Source organism: Bombina bombina, chromosome 5, assembly GCF_027579735.1.
Source record: "Bombina bombina isolate aBomBom1 chromosome 5, aBomBom1.pri, whole genome shotgun sequence".
Taxonomy (NCBI): Eukaryota; Metazoa; Chordata; class Amphibia; order Anura; family Bombinatoridae; genus Bombina; species Bombina bombina.
In genome coordinates, this window is record NC_069503.1 from 288,551,259 (window position 1) to 288,569,466 (window position 18,208).

The 18,208-nt window shown below is 43.3% G+C and overlaps 1 protein-coding gene across 1 annotated transcript in view; it reads left to right on the plus strand.

Moving 5' to 3' along the window:
• The window catches only part of AKAP9 (A-kinase anchoring protein 9), an 894,005-nt gene that overhangs the window by 600,246 nt on the left and 275,551 nt on the right, over positions 1-18,208 (plus strand). The window contains exon 26 of the mRNA XM_053715709.1: positions 9,745-9,864. Coding sequence (XP_053571684.1) covers positions 9,745-9,864 — 120 coding nt within the window. The remainder of the gene's footprint in view (positions 1-9,744; positions 9,865-18,208) is intronic.

Below are 18,208 nucleotides of genomic sequence, written 5' to 3' on the forward strand. Positions count from 1 at the left end.
TCGGTGGACATGAAAAATTTTCTGACAGAGTTCAGGAAATCAAAAATTTTATCCATCTTCCGAGCTCTTCAGTCCATTCCTCGCCCGTCAGTGGCTCAGTGTATGGAGGTAATCAGCTTAATTGTAGCGGCAATGGACATAGTTCCGTTTGCTCGCTTGCATCTCAGACCACTGCAACTTTGCATGCTCAAACAGTGGAATGGGGATTAGCAGATTTATCCCCTCAGATACATCTGGACCAAGAGACCAGAGACTCTCTTCTTTGGTGGTTGTCACAGGATCATCTGTCCAAGGGAATGTGTTTCCGCAGGCCAGCGTGGGTCATAGTGACGACGGACGCCAGCCTATTGGGCTGGGGTGCAGTCTGGAATTCCCTGAAAGCACAGGGATTGTGGACTCAGGAGGAGGCTCTCCTCCCGATAAATATGCTAGAACTGAGAGCAATATTCAACACGCTTCAGGCATGGCCTCAGCTGGCGTCGGCCAGATTCATAAGATTCCAGTCTGACAATATCACGACTGTAGCATATATCAATCATCAGGGGGGAACAAAGAGTTCGCTAGCGATGATAGAGGTTATCAAAATAAATCAATGGGCAGAGACTCCCTCTTGCCATCTATCAGCAATCTATATCCCAGGAGTGGAGAACTGGGAAGCGGATTTTCTAAGTCGTCAGACTTTTCATCCGGGGGAGTGGGAACTCCATCCGGAGGTGTTTGTACAATTGATTCAGCAATGGGGCACATCACAATTGGATATGATGGCATCTCGTCAGAATGCCAAACTTCCTTGATACGGGTCCAGGTCAAGGGATCCTCAGGCAGTACTGATAGATGCTCTAGCAGTACCCTGGTTGTTCAACCTGGCTTATATGTTTCCACCATTTCCTCTCCTTCCTCGTCTGATTGCCAGAATCAAACAGGAAAGAGCTTTGATGATTTTAATTGCACCTGCATGGCCACGCAGGACTTGGTATGCAGACCTGGTGGAAATTTCATCTCTTCCACCATGGACTCTGCCACTGAGACAGGACCTTCTGATTCAAGGTCCGTTCCAGCATCCAAATCTAGTTTCTCTGCGACTGACTGCTTGGAGATTGAACGCTTGATCTTATCCAAGCGGGGGTTCTCTGAGTCGGTCATAGATACCTTGATTCAGGCTTGAAAGCCTGTCACCAGGAAAATTTATCATAAGATATGGCGTAAATATCTTTATTGGTGCGAATCCAAAGGCTACTCATGGAGTAAGATCAGGATTCCTAGGATTTTGTCCTTTCTCCAAGAAGGATTGGAGAAGGGGCTATCAGCTAGTTCCTTAAAGGGACAGATATCTGCTTTATCAATTCTACTGCACAAACGTCTGGCAGATGTTCCAGACGTTCAGTCGTTCTGTCAGGCTTTAGTTAGAATGAAGCCTGTGTTTAAACCTGTTGCTCCACCATGGAGTTTGAATTTAGTTCTTAAGGTTCTTCAAGGGGTTCCGTTTGAACCTATGCATTCCATAGATATTAAGCTTCTATCTTGGAAAGTTCTGTTTTTAGTTGCTATCTCTTCGGCTTTTCTGAACTATCTGCATTGCAATGCGACTCGCCTTATCTTGTTTTCCATGCTGATAAGGTGGTTTTGCATACCAAACCTGGATTCCTTCCTAAGGTTGTGACTAATAAGAATATTAATCAGGAAATTGTTGTTCCTTCTCTGTGTCCTAATCCTTCCTCCAAGAAGGAGCGTCTATTGCACAACTTGGACGTGGTTCGTGCTTTAAAGTTTTACTTGCAAGCGACCAAAGATTTCCGTCAAACATCTTCTTTGTTTGTTGTCTATTCTGGAAAACGTAGAGGTAAAAAAGCCACAGCTACCTCTCTTGCCTTTTGGCTGAAAAGCATCATCCGTTTGGCATACAAGACTGCTGGACAGCAACCTCCTGAAAGGATTACAGCTCACTCTACTAGAGCGGTGGCTTCCACATGGGCTTTTAAAAATGATGTTTCTGTTGAACAGATTTGTAAGGCTGCGACTTGGTCTTCGCTTCATACCTTTTCCAAATTTTACAAATTTGATACCTTTGCTTCTTCGGAGGCTATTTTTGGGAGAAAAGTTCTTCAATCATTTGTGCCTTCTGTTTGACCATCTGTCTTGTCCCTCCCGTTCATCCATGTCTAGTAGCTTTGGTATTGTATCCCACAAGTAAAGGATGAATCCGTGGACTCGTCTTACTTTTATAGAAGAAAAGTAAATTTATGCTTACCTGATAAATTAATTTTTTCTATGGTAAGACGAGTCCACGGCCCGCCCTGTCATTTTAAGACAGCTTATATTTTTTTGATTTAAACTTCAGTCACCTCTGCACCTTTTAGTTTCTCCTTTTTCTTCCTGTACCTTCGGTCGAATGACTGGGGGGTGGAGCTAAGGGAGGAGCTATATAGACAGCTCTACTGTGGTGCTCTTTGCCACTTCTTGTTAGCAGAAGGATAATATCCCACAAGTAAAGGATGAATCTGTGGACTCGTCTTACCATAGAAGAAATTAATTTATCAGGTAAGCATAAATTTACTTTTTTCTATAGTGTAGTATCCCCCCATCTCCCCCCTCCAAGTAATAATTACATAGGGAGCCCTCACCCCGATGCCACCCCCTTTCTGTAGTACAACGGCCCATCCCTCTCTCCCCCTTCAATTTCTCCAACATTGGTGTGTCCGGTCCACGGCGTCATCCTTACTTGTGGGAATATCTCTTCCCCAACAGGAAATGGCAAAGAGACCCAGCAAAGCTGGCCATATAGTCCCTCCTAGGCTCCGCCCACCCCAGTCATTCTCTTTGCCGTTGCACAGGCAACATCTCCACAGAGATGGTTAAGAGTATGTGGTGTTTAGTTGTAGTTTTTTATTCTACTATCAAGAGTTTGTTATTTTAAAATAGTGCTGGTATGTACTATTTACTCTGAACAGAAAAAGATGAAGAGTTCTGTTTGAGAGGAAGATGATTTTAGCAGACAGTAACTAAAATCGTTTGCTGTTTCAACATAGGACTGTTGAGATGAAGTAACTTCAGTTGGGGGAAACAGTTAGCAGACTTTTCTGCTTAAGGTATGACTAGCCATATTTCTAACAAGACTGTGTAATGCTGGAAGGCTGTCATTTCCCCTCATGGGGACCGGTAAGCCATTTTCTTAGTCTCAAACAGAATAAAGGGCTTAATATGGGCTTTAAAACTGGTAGACACTTTTATGGGCAAAATCGATTGCTTTATTTGGGCATTTTATACATGTTTATGCTTGTTATTCACACTTATAAACTTGGGGAACGTTTTTTAACGTCAGGCACTGTGTTAGACACCTTTCCAGTCAGGAAGGGCCTTCCCAGTTGTAGGCTGAGCCTCATTTTCGCGCCATTACTGCGCAGTTACTTTTGAGAGCAAGACATGCAGATGCATGTGTGAGGATCTGATAGTAGTTGGAAAAGTTCCTAGAAGGCTTCTTTTGGTATCGTATTCCCCCCTGGGTTTGGTAGAGTCGCAGCAAAGGCTGTAGCTGGGACTGTAGAGGGGTTAAAACTGTAACCGGCTCCGGTTTCGTTATTTTAAGGGTTAAAGCTCTGAAAATTGGTGTGCAATACTTTGAATGCTGACACTGTGGTGAAATTTTGGTAAATTTTGAACAATTCCTTCATACTTTTTCACATATTCAGTAATAAAGTGTGCTCTGTTTAAAATTTAAAGAGACAGTAACGGTTTTGTTTTAAAACGGTTTTTGTGCTTTATTGACAAGTTTAAGCCTGTTTAACATGTCTGTACCTTCAGATAAGCTATGTTCTGTATGTATGAAAGTCAATGTGTCTCCCCCTTCAAAATTATGTGATAATTGTGCCATAGCGTCCAAACAAAGTAAGGACAGTACTGACACAGATAGTAAAATTGCCCAAGATGTTTCATCAGATGAAGGTAGTAGACATAGTTCTACATCATCTCCTTCTGTGTCTATGCCAGTTTTGCCCACGCAGGAGGCCCCTAGTACTTCTAGCGCACCAATGCTTATTACTATGCAGCAATTGACGGCAGTAATGGATAACTCCATAGCAAATATTTTATCCAAAATGCCTGCATATCAGAGAAAGCGTGATTGCTCTGTTTTAAACACTGAAGAGCAGGAGGGCGCTGATGATAATTGCTCTGTCATACCCTCACACCAATCTGAAGGGGCCATGAGGGAGGTTTTGTCAGATGGGGAAATTTCAGATTCAGGAAAAATTTCTCAACAGGCTGAACCTGATGTTGTGACATTTAAATTTAAATTAGAGCATCTCCGCGCACTGCTTAAGGAGGTGTTATCTACTCTGGATGATTGTGACAACCTGGTCATTCCAGAAAAATTATGCAAGATGGACAAGTTCCAAGAGGTTCCGGTGCACCCCAACGCTTTTCCTATACCCAAGCGGGTGGCGGACATAGTGAATAAGGAGTGGGAGAAGCCCGGCATACCTTTTGTCCCCCCTCCTATATTTAAGAAATTATTTCCTATGGTCGACCCCAGAAAGGACTTATGGCAGACAGTCCCTAAGGTCGAGGGGGCAGTTTCTACTCTAAACAAGCGCACTACTATTCCTATCGAGGATAATTGTGCTTTCAAAGATCCTATGGATAAAAAATTGGAGGGTTTGCTTAAAAAGATTTTTGTACAGCAAGGTTACCTTCTGCAACCCATTTCGTGCATTGTTCCTGTCACTACAGCAGCGTGGTTCTGGTTCGAGGAACTAGAAAAGTCGCTCAGTAGAGAGACTCAATATCAGGAAGTTATGGACAGAGTTCACGCACTTAAGTTGGCTAATTCTTTTGTTTTAGATGCCGCTTTGCAATTAGCTAGATTAGCGGCGAAAAATTCAGGGTTTGCAATTGTGGCGCGCAGAGCTCTTTGGCTAAAGTCTTGGTCAGCGGATGTATCATCCAAGACAAAATTGCTTAATATTCCCTTCAAGGGTAAAACTCTCTTTGGGCCAAAATTGAAAGAGATTATCTCAGACATCACTGGGGGAAAGGGCCACGCCCTCCCACAAGATAGCCCTTTCAAAGCCAAGAATAAGTCTAATTTTCGTTCCTTTCGTAACTTCAGGAACGGACCGGCCTCTAATTCTGCATCCTCTAAGCAAGAGGGTAATGCTTCACAAACCAAATCAGCCTGGAAACCGATGCAAGGCTGGAACAAGGGTAAGCAGGCCAAGAAGCCTGCTGCTGCTAACAAAACAGCATGAAGGAGTAGCCCCCGATCCGGGCAAGAGATCTCTTGGGCAAGAGATGTTCAGGATCCCTGGACACTAGAAATAGTTTCTCAGGGTTATCTTCTGGAATTCAAGGAACTACCCCCAAGGGGAAAGTTCCACATGTCTCACTTATCCTCAAACCAAATAAAGAGACAGGCATTCTTACATTGTGTAGAAGACCTGTTAAAGATGGGAGTGATACACCCAGTTCCATCGGCGGAACAAGGAATGGGATTTTACTCAAATCTGTTTGTAGTTCCCAAGAAAGAGGGAACTTTCAGACCAATTCTGGATTTAAAGATCCTAAACAAATTTCTCAGAGTACCATCGTTCAAAATGGAAACCATTCGAACGATTCTTCCTACAATCCAGGAAGGTCAATTTATGACTACCGTGGATCTAAAGGATGCGTATCTTCATATTCCTATCCACAAAGAACATCATCAGTTCCTAAGGTTCGCCTTTCTGGACAAACATTACCAGTTTGTGGCCCTCCCATTCAGGTTAGCCACTGCTCCAAGGATTTTCACAAAGGTACTCGGGTCCCTTCTAGCGGTTCTGAGACCAAGGGGCATTGCAGTAGTACTGTACTTGGACGACATTCTAATACAAGCGTCGTCTCTTTCAAAGGCAAAGGCTCACACAGACATCGTTATGGCCTTTCTCAGATCTCACGGATGGAAGGTGAACATAGAAAAAAGTTCCCTGTCTCCGTCGACAAGAGTTCCCTTCTTGGGAACAATAATAGATTCTTTAGAAATGAGGATTTTCCTGACAGAAGTCAGAAAGTCAAAACTTCTAAACGCTTGTCAAGTTCTTCATTCTATTCCTCGTCCTTCCGTAGCTCAGTGCCTGGAAGTCGTAGGGTTGATGGTTGTTGCAATGGACATAGTTCCTTTTGCGCGAATTCATCTAAGACCATTAGAACTGTGCATGCTGAAACAGTGGAATGGGGACTATACAGACTTGTCTCCAGTGATTCAAGTAGATCAGAAGACCAGAGACTCACTCCGTTGGTGGCTAACCCTGGACCACCTGTCCCAGGGAATGAGCTTTCGCAGACCAGAGTGGGTCATCGTCACGACCGACGCCAGTCTAGTGGGCTGGGGCGCGGTCTGGGAATACCTGAAAGCTCAGGGACTTTGGTCTCGGGAAGAGTCTCTCCTCCCGATAAACATTCTGGAACTAAGAGCGATATTCAATGCTCTCAGGGCTTGGCCTCAATTAGCAAAGGCCAGATTCATAAGATTCCAATCAGACAACATGACGACTGTTGCTTATATCAATCATCAGGGGGGAACAAGGAGTTCCCTGGCGATGAGAGAAGTGACCAAAATAATAGAATGGGCAGAGGATCACTCCTGCCACCTATCTGCGATCCACATCCCAGGAGTGGAAAACTGGGAGGCGGATTATCTGAGTCGTCAGACATTCCATCCTGGGGAGTGGGAACTTCACCCGGAGATCTTTGCCCAATTAACTCAATTATGGGGCATTCCAGACATGGATCTGATGGCGTCTCGTCAGAACTTCAAGGTTCCTTGCTACGGGTCCAGATCCAGGGATCCCAAGGCGACTCTAGTGGATGCACTAGTAGCGCCTTGGTCCTTCAACCTAGCTTATGTGTTTCCACCGTTTCCTCTCATTCCCAGGCTGGTAGCCAGGATCAAGCAGGAGAGGGCCTCGGTGATCTTGATAGCTCCTGCGTGGCCACGCAGGACTTGGTATGCAGACCTGGTGAATATGTCATCGGCTCCACCATGGAAGCTACCTTTGAGACAGGACCTTCTTATACAGGGTCCATTCGAACATCCAAATCTGGTCTCCCTCCAGCTGACGGCTTGGAAATTGAACGCTTGATTCTATCAAAGCGTGGGTTTTCAGATTCTGTGATAGATACTCTGGTTCAAGCCAGAAAACCGGTAACTAGAAAAATTTACCATAAAATATGGAAAAGATATATCTGCTGGTGTGAATCCAAGGGATTCCCATGGAATAAGATCAAAATTCCTAAGATCCTTTCCTTTCTACAAGAAGGTTTGGATAAAGGATTATCAGCGAGTTCTCTAAAGGGACAGATTTCTGCTTTATCTGTCTTACTACACAAACGACTGGCAGCTGTGCCAGATGTTCAAGCATTTGTTCAGGCTCTGGTTAGGATCAAGCCTGTTTACAGACCTTTGACTCCTCCCTGGAGTTTAAATCTAGTTCTTTCAGTTCTCCAAGGGGTTCCGTTTGAACCGTTACATTCCATAGATATTAAGTTACTATCTTGGAAAGTTTTGTTCTTGGTTGCTATTTCTTCTGCTAGAAAAGTTTCTGAGCTATCTGCTCTGCAGTGTACTCCGCCCTCTCTGGTGTTCCATTCAGATAAGGTTGTTTTGCGTACTAAGCCTGGTTTTCTTCCAAAGGTTGTTTCCAACAAAAATATTAACCAGGAGATAGTTGTACCTTCTTTGTGTCCGAATCCAGTTTCAAAGAAGGAACATTTGCTACACAATTTAGATGTAGTCTGTGCTCTAAAATTCTATTTAGAAGCTACAAAAGAGTTCAGACAAACATCTTCTCTGTTTGTCGTCTATTCTGGTAAGAGGAGAGGTCAAAAAGCGACTTCTACCTCTCTTTCCTTTTGGCTTAAAAGCATCATCCGATTGGCTTACGAGACTGCCGGACGGCAGCCTCCTGAAAGAATCACAGCTCACTCTACTAGGGCTGTGGCTTCCACATGGGCCTTCAAGAACGAGGCTTCTGTTGATCAGATATGTAAGGCAGCGACTTGGTCTTCACTGCACACTTTTGCCAAATTTTACAAATTTGATACTTTTGCTTCTTCGGAGGCTATTTTTGGGAGAAAGGTTTTGCAAGCCGTGGTGCCTTCTGTTTAGGTAACCTGATTTGCTCCCTCCCTTCATCCTTGTCCTAAAGCTTTGGTATTGGTTCCCACAAGTAAGGATGACGCCATGGACCGGACACACCAATGTTGGAGAAAACAGAATTTATGCTTTCCTGATAAATTACTTTCTCCAACGGTGTGTCCGGTCCACGGCCCGCCCTGGTTTTTTTTTTAATCAGGTTTGATGAATTATTTTCTCTAACTACAGTCACCACGGCACCCTATAGTTTCTCCTATTTTTTCCTCCTGTCCGTCGGTCGAATGACTGGGGTGGGCGGAGCCTAGGAGGGACTATATGGCCAGCTTTGCTGGGACTCTTTGCCATTTCCTGTTGGGGAAGAGATATTCCCACAAGTAAGGATGACGCCGTGGACCGGACACACCGTTGGAGAAAGTAATTTATCAGGTAAGCATAAATTCTGTTTTTTTTCCTTCAGCTTAGGGCTCCTCCCACTCTCCCCCCCCTCCACTGCTGGCCCACCCACCCGCCTCCTGCTTTCCAGGATGGTGCCTATAACAATCTGGCATCTGCCTTCATATGGAAATGGAGCACCGATCATGCTCAGTTACCATATGAAGGCAAATGCTTACAGCTCAGGAAAAACAGCACTGCTGGAGCTTCCTGAAGCTGAAAAGTAGAACTATGTTATGTGGTACGATGGGCTTTGCACCGCTCTATGTAGATCCTACGTCATTATTCAGATAGAGCATGCAATTTTAAACAGCTCTCTTATTTACTTCTATTATCAATTTCCTTTGTTCTTTTGGTACCATTTGTTGAAAAGCAGGGACATATGCTTAAGAGTCGGACCGTTTCTTGAGCACTATATGGCAGCATTTTTGCCAGAATACTAGACAGCAGCACTATCTCCTGCCATGTAGTGCTCCAGATGCCTACCTAGGTATCTCTTAAACAAAGAATATTATGGGAACAAAGCAAATTTGATAATAGAAGTAAATGGAGAGTGTTTTTCAAATGATGTACTGTCTCAATCACAAAATACATTTTTTGGGTTTCATATCCCTTTAAATATTTTCAATAAAAAATAAACAGTGTTTTATGGCAGCATACTTTCCTGGAAAGGTAGTAAAGATACTTTTGTCTCCACCTTGTTTGTTTGCATGCTGTGTTTAATTGCATGGTTACATCAGTCACGAGGCCAAATAATGGCAGCCATCCTTGTTCTGTTTTATGATTTACAACTTTTTTTTAGAACATAATTTGTACTGTGTTTAATGGTACTGAGTACAAATAGTTATATCAAACTTGCACTGTTAATGGGTGTAAATGTTTTTGACGTGTTCATTCTATTTGGAAAGTCTTCTCTTCTAGTGCGACGTGTTATGCTCACTGTGTTGCCAGAATATTAACACCGTGTATTGAGATAACACAGTACAAATATTGAATCATGGCTACTGTGCCTTATATGTTTTTTTTATTATAGCCAGAAGTTAATTCTAACAGAAGTGGCCGGATCATACCTGAAAAAGCCTAATTCTTTTCTTATGTTTGTTTTTTACTCTAATGCTAGTGATAGTAAAATGAAATCTGCTAGCGTTTGCTCATTTTACATTATGCTTCTTCATCTTAAATTCTAGGAGCAAGCCGTTGATCGTGAGCATGAAAGAGATGTGTTTCAGCAGGAAATACAGAAGCTTGAACTGCAGCTTAAAATGCCACAGCGACATCAGCCAGTCACTGATCACCAAAACAACGAGGTAACAATGGAAATCAGACTATTAAAAATATAAAAATAAAACACTTCTGTAATATTGTCTGTCTTGATTTTCCTGGTATGGTATTTTTTTAACTATTTTACCAAGACAACGCAGCCAGTCACAAAACGCATATACACTGTGAATTCTTGCACATGCTCAGTGTAAGCTTGTGCCTCAGAAAGTGTGCATATAAAAAGACTGCAGATTTTAAGGGAATTCAATTGGGAAAAAAAAAAAATATTCAGGTGGTGAGAGTCCACAATCTATTACTCCTGGGAATTACTCTGCCTTGCCACTAGGTGTAGGCAAAGATTCCCAAATCCCAAGAGCTCTATAAAACCCTCCCACCTGACTGGTAACTCAGTCTTTTCTTGGTCTCCTCTGGAGGAAGGTGAAGAATAAAGATGTGCATTTGATTCTTCAGTGGGAGGGGTTCTCAGATTAAGTTGAGGCCCATTTCCTCTCAGAATGCAGTTTTTGACAGAGGGATGTATTTGGAATAAGGGTAGTTGCATATTTTTCACCTTTTGGGATTTAGTCTTTTTTTTTTTTTTGCTTTATCTGAATTATGAAAGTTTAATTTTCTCCAACATAGGTGTGTCCGGTCCACGGCGTCATCCTTACTTGTGGGATATTCTCTTCCCCAACAGGAAATGGCAAAGAGCCCAGCAAAGCTGGTCACATGATCCCTCCTAGGCTCCGCCTTCCCCAGTCATTCTCTTTGCCGTTGTACAGGCAACATCTCCACGGAGATGGCTTAGAGTTTTTTAGTGTTTAACTGTAGTTTTTATTATTCAATCAAGAGTTTGTTATTTTAAAATAGTGCTGGTATGTACTATTTACTCTGAAACAGAAAAGAGATGAAGATTTCTGTTTGTAAGAGGAAAATGATTTTAGCAACCGTTACTAAAATCGATGGCTGTTCCACACAGGACTGTTGAGAGGAATTAACTTCAGTTGGGGGAACAGTGAGCAGACTTTTGCTGCTTGAGGTATGACACATTCTAACAAGACGATGTAATGCTGGAAGCTGTCATTTTCCCTATGGGATCCGGTAAGCCATTTTATTACAGACAGTAAATAAGGGCTTCACAAGGGCTTTTTAAGACTGTAGACATTTTCTGGGCTAAATCGATTTATATATAAACATATTTTATACTCCATAGCCTTGAGGAATTATTTTAATCTTGGGAATTTTGTAAAATAACCGGCAGGCACTGTATTGGACACCTTATTCTCTAGGGGCTTTCCCTAATCATAGGCAGAGTCTCATTTTCGCGCCTGTATTGCGCACTTGTTTTTGAGAAGCATGACATGCAGATGCATGTGTGAGGAGCTCTGATACATAGAAAAGACTTTCTGAAGGCGTCATTTGGTATCGTATTCCCCTTTGGGCTTGGTTGGGTCTCAGCAAAGCAGATACCAGGGACTGTAAAGGGGTTAAATATAAAAACGGCTCCGGTTCCGTTATTTTAAGGGTTAAAGCTTCCAAATTTTGGTGTGCAATACTTTTAAGGCTTTAAGACACTGTGGTGAAATTTTGGTGAATTTTGAACAATTCCTTCATACTTTTTCGCAATTGCAGTAATAAAGTGTGTTCAGTTTAAAATTTAAAGTGACAGTAACGGTTTTATTTTAAAACGTTTTTTGTACTTTGTTATCAAGTTTATGCCTGTTTAACATGTCTGAACTGCCAGATAGACTGTGTTCTGAATGTGGGGAAGCCAAGGTCCCTTCTCATTTAAATAGATGTGATTTATGTGACACAAAATTTAGAGAAAATGATGCCCAAGATGATTCCTCAAGTGAGGGGAGTAAGCATGGTACTGCATCATCCCCTCCTTCGTCTACACCAGTCTTGCCCACACAAGAGGCCCCTAGTACATCTAGCGCGCCAATACTCCTTACTATGCAACAATTAACGGCTGTAATGGATAATTCTATCAAAAACATTTTAGCCAAAATGCCCACTTATCAGCGAAAGCGCGACTGCTCTGTTTTAGAAAATACTGAAGAGCATGAGGACGCTGATGATATTGTTTCTGAAGGGCCCCTACACCAGTCTGAGGGGGCCAGGGAGGTTTTGTCTGAGGGAGAAATTTCAGATTCAGGAAAAATTTCTCAACAAGCTGAACCTGATGTGATTACATTTAAATTTAAGTTGGAACATCTCCGCGCTCTGCTTAAGGAGGTGTTATCCACTCTGGATGATTGTGAGAATTTGGTCATCCCAGAGAAACTATGTAAAATGGACAAGTTCCTAGAGGTCCCGGGGCCCCCCGAAGCTTTTCCTATACCCAAGCGGGTGGCGGACATTGTAAATAAAGAATGGGAAAGGCCCGGTATACCTTTCGTCCCTCCCCCCATATTTAAAAAATTGTTTCCTATGGTCGACCCCAGAAAGGACTTATGGCAGACAGTTCCCAAGGTCGAGGGGGCGGTTTCTACTCTAAACAAACGCACCACTATACCCATAGAAGATAGTTGTGCTTTCAAAGATCCTATGGATAAAAAATTAGAAGGTTTGCTTAAAAAGATGTTTGTTCAGCAAGGTTACCTTCTACAACCAATTTCATGCATTGTCCCTGTCACTACAGCCGCGTGTTTCTGGTTCGATGAGCTAGAAAAGGCGATCACTAGTAATTCTCCTTCTTATGAGGAGATTATGGACAGAATCCGTGCTCTTAAATTGGCTAATTCTTTCACCCTAGACGCCACTTTGCAATTGGCTAGGTTAGCGGCGAAAAATTCTGGGTTTGCTATTGTGGCGCGCAGAGCGCTTTGGTTAAAATCTTGGTCAGCGGATGCGTCTTCCAAGAACAAATTGCTTAACATTCCTTTCAAGGGGAAAACGCTGTTTGGCCCTGACTTGAAAGAGATTATCTTTGATATCACTGGGGGCAAGGGCCACGCCCTTCCTCAGGATAGGTCTTTCAAGGCCAAAAATAAACCTAATTTTCGTCCCTTTCGTAGAAACGGACCAGCCCCAAGTGCTACGTCCTCTAAGCAAGAGGGTAATACTTCTCAAGCCAAGCCAGCCTGGAGACCAATGCAAGGCTGGAACAAGGGAAAGCAGGCCAAGAAACCTGCCACTGCTACCAAGACAGCATGAGATGTTGGCCCCCGATCCGGGACCGGATCTGGTGGGGGGCAGACTCTCTCTCTTCGCTCAGGCTTGGGCAAGAGATGTTCTGGATCCTTGGGCGCTAGAAATATTCTCCCAAGGTTATCTTCTGGAATTCAAAGGGCTTCCCCCAAGGGGGAGGTTCCACAGGTCTCAATTGTCTTCAGACCACATAAAAAAACAGGCATTCTTACATTGTGTAGAAGACCTGTTAAAAATGGGAGTGATTCATCCTGTTCCATTAGGAGAACAAGGGATGGGGTTCTACTCCAATCTGTTCGTAGTTCCCAAAAAAGAGGGAACGTTCAGACCAATCTTAGATCTCAAGATCCTAAACAAGTTTCTCAAGGTTCCATCGTTCAAAATGGAAACCATTCGAACAATTCTTCCTTCCATCCAGGAAGGTCAATTCATGACCACGGTGGATTTAAAGGATGCGTATCTACATATTCCTATCCACAAGGAACATCATCGGTTCCTAAGGTTCGCATTCCTGGACAAGCATTACCAGTTCGTGGCACTTCCGTTCGGATTAGCCACTGCTCCAAGGATTTTCACAAAGGTACTAGGGTCCCTTCTAGCGGTGCTAAGACCAAGGGGCATTGCAGTAGTACCTTACTTGGACGACATTCTGATGGAAGTAATAGGTTTGATGGTAGCGGCAATGGACATAGTTCCTTTTGCGCGCATTCATCTAAGACCATTACAACTGTGCATGCTCAGTCAGTGGAATGGGGACTATACAGACTTGTCTCCGACGATACAAGTAAATCAGAGGACCAGAGATTCACTCCGTTGGTGGCTGTCCCTGGACAACCTGTCACAGGGGATGAGCTTCCGCAGACCAGAGTGGGTCATTGTCACGACCGACGCCAGTCTGATGGGCTGGGGCGCGGCCTGGGGACCCCTGAAAGCTCAGGGTCTTTGGTCTCGGGAAGAATCTCTTCTACCGATAAATATTCTGGAACTGAGAGCGATACTCAATGCTCTCAAGGCTTGGCCTCAGCTAGCAAAGGCCAAGTTCATACGGTTTCAATCAGACAACATGACGACTGTTGCGTACATCAACCATCAGGGGGGAACAAGGAGTTCCCTGGCGATGGAAGAAGTGACCAAAATCATTCAATGGGCGGAGACTCACTCCTGCCACTTGTCTGCAATCCACATCCCAGGAGTGGAAAATTGGGAAGCGGATTTTCTGAGTCGTCAGACATTACATCCGGGGGAGTGGGAACTCCATCCGGAAATCTTTGCCCACATTACTCAACTGTGGGGCATTTCAGACATGGATCTGATGGCCTCTCGTCAGAACTTCAAGGTTCCTTGCTACGGGTCCAGATCCAGGGATCCCAAGGCGACTCTAGTAGATGCACTAGTAGCACCTTGGACCTTCAAACTAGCTTATGTATTCCCGCCGTTTCCTCTCATCCCCAGGCTGGTAGCCAGGATCAATCAGGAGAGGGCATCGGTGATCTTGATAGCTCCTGCGTGGCCACGCAGGACTTGGTATGCAGACCTGGTGAATATGTCATCGGCTCCACCATGGAAGCTACCTTTGAGACGAGACCTTCTTGTTCAAGGTCCGTTCGAACATCCGAATCTGGTCTCACTCCAACTGACTGCTTGGAGATTGAACGCTTGATCTTATCAAAGCGAGGGTTCTCAGATTCTGTTATTGATACTCTTGTTCAGGCCAGAAAGCCTGTAACTAGAAAAATTTACCACTAAATATGGAAAAAATATATCTGTTGGTGTGAATCTAAAGGATTCCCTTGGGACAAGGTAAAAATTCCTAAGATTCTATCCTTTCTTCAAGAAGGATTGGAGAAAGGATTATCTGCAAGTTCCTTGAAGGGACAGATTTCTGCCTTGTCTGTGTTACTTCACAAAAAGCTGGCAGCTGTGCCAGATGTTCAAGCCTTTGTTCAGGCTCTGGTTAGAATCAAGTCTGTTTACAAACCTTTGACTCCTCCCTGGAGTCTCAATTTAGTTCTTTCAGTTCTTCAGGGGGTTCCGTTTGAACCCTTACATTCCGTTGATATTAAGTTATTATCTTGGAAAGTTTTGTTTTTGGTTGCAATTTCTTCTGCTAGAAGAGTTTCAGAATTATCTGCTCTGCAGTGTTCTCCTCCTTATCTGGTGTTCCATGCAGATAAGGTGGTTTTACGTACTAAACCTGGCTTTCTTCCGAAAGTTGTTTCTAACAAAAACATTAACCAGGAGATAGTCGTGCCTTCTTTGTGTCCGAATCCAGTTTCAAAGAAGGAACGTTTGTTGCACAATTTGGATGTTGTTCGCGCTCTAAAATTCTATTTAGATGCTACAAAGGATTTTAGACAAACATCTTCCTTGTTTGTTGTTTATTCTGGTAAAAGGAGAGGTCAAAAAGCAACTTCTACCTCTCTCTCTTTTTGGATTAAAAGCATCATCAGATTGGCTTATGAGACTGCCGGACGGCAGCCTCCTGAAAGAATCACTGCTCATTCCACTAGGGCTGTGGCTTCCACATGGGCCTTCAAGAACGAGGCTTCTGTTGATCAGATATGTAAGGCAGCGACTTGGTCTTCACTGCACACTTTTACCAAATTTTACAAGTTTGATACTTTTGCTTCTTCTGAGGCTATTTTTGGGAGAAAGGTTTTGCAAGCCGTGGTGCCTTCCATTTAGGTGACCTGATTTGCTCCCTCCCTTCATCCGTGTCCTAAAGCTTTGGTATTGGTTCCCACAAGTAAGGATGACGCCGTGGACCGGACACACCTATGTTGGAGAAAACAGAATTTATGTTTACCTGATAAATTACTTTCTCCAACGGTGTGTCCGGTCCACGGCCCGCCCTGGTTTTTTAATCAGGTCTGATAATTTATTTTCTTTAACTACAGTCACCACGGTATCATATGATTTCTCCTATGCAAATATTCCTCCTTTACGTCGGTCGAATGACTGGGGAAGGCGGAGCCTAGGAGGGATCATGTGACCAGCTTTGCTGGGCTCTTTGCCATTTCCTGTTGGGGAAGAGAATATCCCACAAGTAAGGATGACGCCGTGGACCGGACACACCGTTGGAGAAAGTAATTTATCAGGTAAACATAAATTCTGTTTTTAGTTTAGTGTCTCTTTAACAGTCCAGTATTTTCATGCCTAGGGTGACATTACATAGATCATTTTAAATTTAGCCAAATGCCATATTTATAAAAAGATATAATTCTGTATGAGATGTTTTAAAGTATATTTTATACAGAATTTCAAGCTATATGGCACCCAGTATTATTTGGTGATATAATCTCAGACTGCTAATATGTTAAGCTAAATTTTTTGATGCAAGATACCTTTTCATTTAAAGGATTATTGCAGTGGTAAAATGGCATGCTCTAATGAATTTAGCTCTAGCAACCCTGCAACTCTTGCAAGAGTTAAACACATAGTTAAAGTACCACTTGAGCAGCATAGAACTGTTAGACCCAGATGGAACTGTCACTCCACACACATTGTTAAGGAGAGGTTGCTTATGCGGTTGCAGTAGCTGTGTGGGTTTATAATAAAATTAGCTAGCTTTATCAATGAAGCGATTCATGTTCCAATGATGGAACAAGCTGCTTTTCTATTGGATAACTTCCCAATGCTATGTTGTAAGTGCAAGCAACCTTTTTGCCACCATTTTCTGATAATTCTTTTGGGCAGTTTTGACTTTCCATATGGCAGGGAGAGTCCACAACTTCTTTCCTTACTGTTGGGCAATACAACACCTGGCCACCAGAATGAGGCAAAGACACCCCAACCAAAGGCTTAAATATCCCTCCCATTTCCCCTATCCTCCTAGCCATTTTTGCCTTTTGCCACTAGAGGAGGTGGCAGAGAAGTGTCAGAAGATTCGGATACTACTGTAATGGGTATGTTCCCTTCAAGAGAGGACTGGAGTTTTAAGGAATCATATAAACCTCTCAGTGAGAGTATTGATGAAAGTTAAGAGTCTGGAGATGCAGGGAAAGTTTTTCTGCGAAACCATGCAGACTCTTAGCTAACAACTCCTGAGCAATCAGTGTTGACGAGTTTCACTGCTTGCTTTTAATCACTCAAGTCCCTGTCAGAGCATCGCTACAAGACTGTCATGCTTAAGAGGCTGTATCTGTTCCACAGCATAGATCCTAGAGGGACTCCTGTATAGGGTCACAGTGGGACTCCTCTATACCTCAATAGGATCAAGGGTTAATATCTCCTTTAGGGAGATTATTTGGAACAGTTATGGGGATTTTTATGTTCTGCATTAGGTTTGGGCTCATAAGATTGTGTGCTTTTGGCTTTGGAACAGACTGGATTCACTTTTGTTTTTGAGTGTTGCGCAGCTCATATTAGCTTAGCACTCATTTACATAGCAGGGGAAGTCCTGTCTTGCGCACCACGTCACCGGGTGTGGCCTCTTTCTCTTCCTTGTGATCCTGCTGCAGACAGCACTCCTGAGGAGAGCGTTTCACTGATCATTTGTCTGGGTCTAGGAGGTTGTGTGTGCCTCAGACATTGGGATTGTAAAGGTGCCGATTTTATATTAAAAATGCTTGTTTTTTGTAACGTTTTTTTATTTCATCTGTGGAATTACGTACCAAAGCTATGCAGGACTCTGATACTACATTAGAGGGTTCCACCTCTTCTGTAGTGAATAATACCTGTTTATATTGTGAGGAGGCTCAATTTTATTCCAATTGCCTAAGCACGGTTTTAAAGTCTAAGAAGGGAGCTAAGTCTGCCAATACTCATAGTGCAATTAGTACCTCTGAGCCATCAACCTCTCAGGATTCTATGACCAGAGAGATTTCTGCCCTGTCTATTTAAACTGCTTCACATGCAGTTCCCCACGGCACAGCTAATTCTTCATCTGGAGGTAACCTTTTTCCTGCAGACTTTACTGCGCAGCTACAATTGGCAGTGTCTGCGGCCCTGAGTGCCCTACCTATCTCTGGGAAACGTAAGAGAAAGGTTAAACATAGTTCTCCTGTATTAGAGTCATCTAAATTCCTATGGGATCTAGCCTGTATGTCTCAGCTATCCGAGGATGAGTTAACCTCTGTAGCGTCAGAGGGTGAACTTTCTGAGTCGGAGACGTCTGTTACTAAGTCTCCTCCAGCGGAGAAACCCTACTTTAGATTTAAAATTGAATATCTGCGTTTTTTACTAAAGGAGGTCCTGTCTACTCTAGAGGTTCCAGAGGCTAAGCTACCTGAGGAACCT